This window comes from Olea europaea, chromosome 6 (assembly GCF_002742605.1).
Source record: "Olea europaea var. sylvestris chromosome 6, O_europaea_v1, whole genome shotgun sequence".
In the NCBI taxonomy this organism is placed as follows: Eukaryota; Viridiplantae; Streptophyta; class Magnoliopsida; order Lamiales; family Oleaceae; genus Olea; species Olea europaea.
The window spans coordinates 20,560,720-20,566,901 of NC_036242.1; the positions used below are offsets into that span (position 1 = coordinate 20,560,720).

Genomic DNA, 6,182 nt, shown 5'->3' on the forward strand with positions numbered 1-6,182 from the left:
GGGAATACCGTTACTTTAATGCATGTGGGCAAATATAAAATAGCATGACTTCAAAAACATTGAGTAACACATGAATACATAACATAGTTATCAGCCCACCGCCAAAGGATCGACACCTGTTACTTTCTAGAATGACCAAAGCCCCAAAAGAAATCTATAATTACTCTCTCCTAAGAGAAGAAATGTATGCAAATTCAAACATCTCCATCTTTAATAGCCATTTAACATCTTACTCCAGTTTAAGCATCAAAATCAGTGAGTTTAGGAGGAGAATGTCTTGGCTAAGTGATAGGAATTTCTTGATCGTAATTCTACCGTCATGAATTGTCCATTCAACTCCAGCATACAAAATTTAGAAGAAACTCAATAAAAATTTACAAATCAAGTTCTAGTGAATACTAGGATATTTGTACGAAGTTTCAAATGGGCTGGAAACTTGTACCCATAAATAACCATCAAACAGCTCTGTGCATGTCTGACATTAACTTATTGGCTTCAATTCTAAAAGGCTCCCATGAGGGAACTTTTTTGCTGAAAAATCTAGCCACCACCCTCGAGTCAAGAACCCTGGCAGCTTCCTGAGAGCTAATACAACGCGGCGTCTTGTATTGATTTACAGAAGATCCCTGAGAAAGACAAAAGTCCATGAGAGCATCAAAGGTCCCGTGTTTCACAACTCTGATTTCTAGGGGACCAATTGATTTGTCCTTCCTCCTGCACCTCCTGTACACAGAATCTAGAGACTCTTCCACTCTATAGCAGCATTGCTCCATTACAATAAGATCAAGTTCTGGCAGCTGTTCTGTATTTTCTCTCTTTTTAAGCTCCCAGAAGAGCACATAGTGACCTGGAATTGAAGTGGTATCAGCATAGCTAGTATATTCCGTCAGAAGGAGTCCAAGAGATTCAATAATAAGCTTTGCTTCTGTCACTGCCTTCAAGAGGTCTTCCTCACTCGTTTTGTCAGTGTCAATGCTTAGAACCACATTTCGTCTTTGCACAAATCGAAATTGAGGAGCATTATTGTGAAAACCAGTCACCATAAGAATGTCTCCAACTCTGTACCTATATAGACCTGAATATAAAAATCACACAGTTAAAGGTTTATCTAAATGTTTAGGTATTCATCAATTTGCGCGAATGGTTGTCTGCAGTGATTAGAATTGCAAATCAATTGTACTATACGTACAACGGCATTGACACGCTGGTGTACGCCTCTCACACAAAGGGATCCATGCTTTTTTTATTGGGCATGTGCCCCTCCCTCATGTGAGGAGCGTGTACTCCGGTGTGCAAATAGCAAAATTCACTGCAAATACTGACTATCATTATCTTTATTATAAGTAAATACAAAGAATAAATGAAATTGATTTACCTGTGTATGTGGTCACCACAAGTTCATAGTAATGACCAACTTTGACATTCACAAGATCCACGATTTTACTTTTTATCCATTCTTCCTCGTTAATCCCATTTTTCTGTTCAGATTTGCCATTGCAATGGACCTTCTCCTGCATCTTTTCATCATGATCTTCAATGACTGTGATGAATTCAAAATACGCCATATTTGGGAGGAGGGTGTAAGAAACGTCACAAGGTTTGCACAGTGGTTTGAGATTAATCCCGAAATAGCACTCGGAAGAAGCATACATTGTGGAAACCAAAGGCAGGCCACCACTGTAAAATTCAAGAGTTGATATATATTGTGCCATTGATCCCGTAACTATGACCTCAACGTACTTGGTTCTTGGCCAAAGCTTCCTAATTATCCCTTCCCATGATATTCCAATACATTCACGCTCAATCAAATCTGCCAAATCTGGCATTGGCTTGCTTAGAATTAAAGACACAGCATTCTTGCAACTTGGATCGGTAATCCAGTCAGTAAGTTGTCCTGTTCTTATGTTAAGACATAGTTGTCGCCAATGATCCTCCAAGAATTTGATTGCACGCAGAAAAGCCGATGCAAAAATTGCACCAACTCTCAGGACCTCACTTCGCTGTACTAGACCACATAGCAACTGGCAATACATGCTCTGCCTGCTATCTGAACATAGTATCGTTTCATCTGGACTGGTATAAACGTTGAATTTATTGAAAGGCCGGTCCCTGAAGTGGCTGCTTTTATGATAGCTAGTTAGGACTGGTCTAGCTACCAAGCCAGCTGGGGTATTGATTTCCGGTTTTATGAAGAGAAGAAACATTGCCTTTCCTTGGTCTAACCCCTCTACATACCTAAATTATAACAGAAAACAGCAGACTTGAGCAATTTTCTTATCACTGTTTCATTCATCTGCAACAAACAGTACTTAAAAGTTAAGCAGTAAATGGATTACGTACGTGTTCATAACTGGCACAAGGATATTATAGAAGAATGACTTTCTGTCAAGCTCTTGTGCAGTTGAAGGCATCATCTTTGGCTGCCCTCCAGATGTTCCAGAGCTACGTAAAAAGCCAACAGCATTAGGGGAAAAAAATAATAAAACAAAACATGAGCCAAAAGTAGAAATGCCCTGTAGTTTACCTTGTGATGAGCTCAATAATAGGTTGAGCTGATATGATATCTGACCGGTCTCCGTTAGCTATTCGTTCAATATAAGTCACGATATCTTCATAATTGACGACTGGGACATTTTTCTTGAAAAGTTTCTCGGAGGCATGGCCATCTAGGAAGGTATTTAGATACTCTGTATTTGCATTTTGTATTAGTATCTCCTTTAGTACCTGTTGCTGCACTTGGTTTGCATTAGTAGTCAGGTCCTCCAGAAGCCTGATACCGGCTTCGGTGTCCGTTGGATCACACTTTAGAAGCATAGTTGGTGCTAGGAAAAGATGGATGAATGTATTTTTTTTCTATTTTTTGTGCTTAATTTCATGAGACTAAAATATTTTATGAACTTCATTCATGATTTACAAGTAATGCACTGAAGACTAATGTTGAGACTTATAAAAAATAAATAAATAAATAAAACAAGTGACTATGAGGAAATTTTTGGCGCTGATATAAAGGAATTGAATTATATGTACTGAGGTCCTACACATGTGGCCTTGTCTCCTACTGATTAGATGCAGCTAGCCTAGCTATCCATTAATTGGTCAAAGCATCCATTAACATCTTCTAATAATGTATTATTATTGATGTCGTTAGTTTGCAGAAGAAAAACTGCTTATTGACACTATCGTCTTCTACTTATTTTTGGTTGATCAGAGATGGAGAAGTACGTTGAAACACATTAGTGTTCTAGTTGAATGGCAAGTTTAACTGTCCCTGGTTCCTTTTTGTGCTGAAATCTCGTATCAATTCATCAATCAAACCTGTGATAACAAAGTCTAAAATGTGAAAATGAAGGGCGCAGATAGATATTATGACCCACTGCATGTTGTGGATCCAAGAAAATGAAATATTTTTAAGCATAGAAATTCAAGTTTTATAGTTTATCTACTCATATCAAATAAGTTGTCTCGCAAGATTGATATCTAGAAAGCAACTAATACCAAATATTTTGCAACTTAAGATTTCATTTACACCGACCGTATGAATTTGTATAAAATTATAATAGCTAGTATTAGATAAACCCACCATTAGTATTTAACCATTTGAGCATAGAGGCTGAGCGAGTACACATAGAAGTTCTTCCATCTACTTCAAGGTAGAGCAGACATTTTTCTCATTCTCCCAAGATTTGTTCATGAAGATTTAAGCGATCCACTAAAGCTAGATTGGACCACTTGGAAAGTATATTTACACATTCATCATATTTACATTGTACTCCACGTCTTTGGACAAGTTTAGTCTTTATTTTTATTTTTTCTCTGAGTTCAGGCCTTGTAATATTATTTTTCTTTCATTTTTTAATAAATGAACTACGAATGCGGTTGATTTATTCAAAATAAATAAATAAATAAAAGTGGATAGCATTCTTTGGTTTTTCATTTAAAGAATAGTATTTGCTCCATTAAATGAATAATGTAATGTGGAACCTAGTGATGTGTCTAGGTCGGATAAGAAAAAAATTAATTAATGACATTCAATTAATACTATTCATTGTAATCCATCACAATACTATCTTTCTTTTAGTGTTCATTATAATTCTTGATTATTTATCTCGTTTAATATGGTAAACCAAAACACAACCCAAATATGTTGACTTATAGATACCTTTGGACTGATCAGGAAATAGAAATGGGAACAATAATTATTCACTAACCTTCGAATTCGAGGTGAGGTGAGGTGGGGTGAAAAGTTTTTGTGGAGACAAAATATAAACAAGTACATATTTCTTTTTTTACAAAATTTCTACAAAAATTTCAAAATGTTGTGGGGCGGTCGCCACTCCCCACCCCATGTAGCTCCGCCCCTGCTCAAAACTGATGCAAGTCAAGTATCTTAGTTCACTTCTTTTACCTTGATCGGAAAAATTAATTTCCAAAGGAGTTTCAAGAATTACAAAATCAGATTTACAGTATTTCAGATGAATCTTTCTGTCATTAGTCACATATTAAAGAGAAACAAGGTTACCACATAATCATGAAATTTAAGATTGGAGATCATTGGCTATGTATGGAGCTTGAAGGAAGTAGATAAATGTCACAAGATTAAGAGGGTTGGTGTTGTCAGGCTGTCACTGGCACCAGATAATCATATTAATATTAATTAACATCTGTGGTCTGTGGAGGTAGTAATTTAGCACATTATTAAGGATGAGGAACCCTTCAACCCTATAAATTAATCACTAGGATTATATACTAATACTAACACTCGAAACGGGATTTGCTAGATTTGGTTTCCCTACTGGCATTTGTTCTGCATAAGAAAACAAAGGAGGTGGCTTTCTAATAGGGACAGACTATTCGTATATTTTAGTTAATCTGTTTTAACTTTTTCTTTTTAGTGTAAACGAATGAACGTTTGGAATTCATTTTTGATGAAGGGATGGCCGGTCAGCACGGAGAGACGATTGAAAGCCTTGACCAGGACACTAACTAATAAATTGCTAGATCCAAGGCGAAGTCAACTTGGTGATAATACTATCTAATCTACGATTAAAATGAATAAAATCATCACTCGTACAGTTGTAACTTTGGTAATGACAAAAGGGATATGCCACTTGACCCTCATGGATGACACTCTGGATGACCGCGCTCTCACATGAGATGCATGGATCCCATGCGAATAAAATAATCCCCACCCCCATGTGTATATACGATCATCCCCGTGGATCATGTAGCCTTACTTATGATATTAAATGTCAAATCTTTTCTCCTTTTATCGGCATGACTCTTTTGTCGGTCCTGAGCTGCCTTGATTTTAGCTCTTATTTTATCAACCGCTCGACTAGTTTTTTCAATTATTTCGGGTCTTAGAACTCTTCGTTCACCTACTTCATCCCAATAAAGGGGAGCTCTATATCTTCTGCCATAAAGGGCTTCGTAAGGTGCCATCTTTATCGTAGCTTGGTAGCTATTATTATAGGCAAACTCTACCAGTGGCACATAGTTTTCCCAACTGCCCCCTAAATCAAGGACGGATGCACGCAGCATATCCTCTAAAGTCTGTATAGTCCTCTCCGATTGTCCATCAGTTTGTGGATGGAAAGCTGTGCTGAAGTTTAACTTGGTTCCCATAGCCTCTTGCAAACTGTTCCAAAATTTTGAGGTAAATCTTGGATCTCTATCCGATACAATTGAGGTTGGGATACCATGCAAACGGATGACCTCTTTGATGTATAATCGCACGTATTGATCCATACTAAAATTCATTCTTACAGGTAGAAAATGAGCTGAACCCACATAGCATCATTTCCCCTAGCTGATTTTGGAAAACCCATGACAAAATCCATAGTTATATGGTCTCATTTCTATTGTGGAATTGTTAATGGTTCCAACAATCCAGATGGCCTTTGATGTTCAGCCTTCACTTGTTGACAAGTCATGCACCTCTTGACAAAAAGACCTACGCACCGTTTCATATTTCTCCACCAAAACATACTCCTTAGATCACGATACATTTTTGTACCTCCTGTATGGGCAGTATATGGAGTTAAGTGTGCTTCTTCAAGAATTTCTTTCCTCAATCCCTCATCTTTTGGCACACACAACCTCCCCTTAAAGAGTAAGGCTTTATCACTATCTAATTCAAAATCCTTTCGCTTGCTAGTACCAACTTCGGATTTGATCTTTTG

General features: G+C 37.3%; 1 protein-coding gene across 1 annotated transcript; it reads right to left on the bottom strand.

Annotated features, from left to right (window-relative positions):
* Window positions 1–286: 286 nt before the first annotated feature.
* LOC111396125 (indole-3-acetic acid-amido synthetase GH3.17) lies at window positions 287–2,952 on the bottom strand. Its single transcript, XM_023022436.1, has 4 exons — window positions 2,525–2,952; window positions 2,341–2,442; window positions 1,376–2,235; window positions 287–1,075 (listed from the first exon to the last, which is right to left on the bottom strand). Exons 1-4 carry the CDS (start codon window positions 2,812–2,814, stop codon window positions 456–458), a joined length of 1,872 nt encoding a protein of 623 aa, XP_022878204.1. The 5' UTR covers window positions 2,815–2,952; the 3' UTR covers window positions 287–455.
* Window positions 2,953–6,182: the final 3,230 nt, after the last annotated feature.

What these genes read in the sequence shown, in the direction of transcription:
- LOC111396125 (XM_023022436.1), bottom strand. Translation starts at nt 2,814, where the DNA reads ATGCTTCTAAAGTGTGATCCAACGGACACCGAAGCCGGTATCAGGCTT. An exon ending in ATTATTGAGCTCATCACAAG is followed by an intron (nt 2,443 to 2,524) that starts GTAAACTACAGG and finishes CTTTTTACGTAG; the next exon opens with CTCTGGAACATCTGGAGGGC. An exon ending in CTTGTGCCAGTTATGAACAC is followed by an intron (nt 2,236 to 2,340) that starts GTACGTAATCCA and finishes GTTATAATTTAG; the next exon opens with GTATGTAGAGGGGTTAGACC.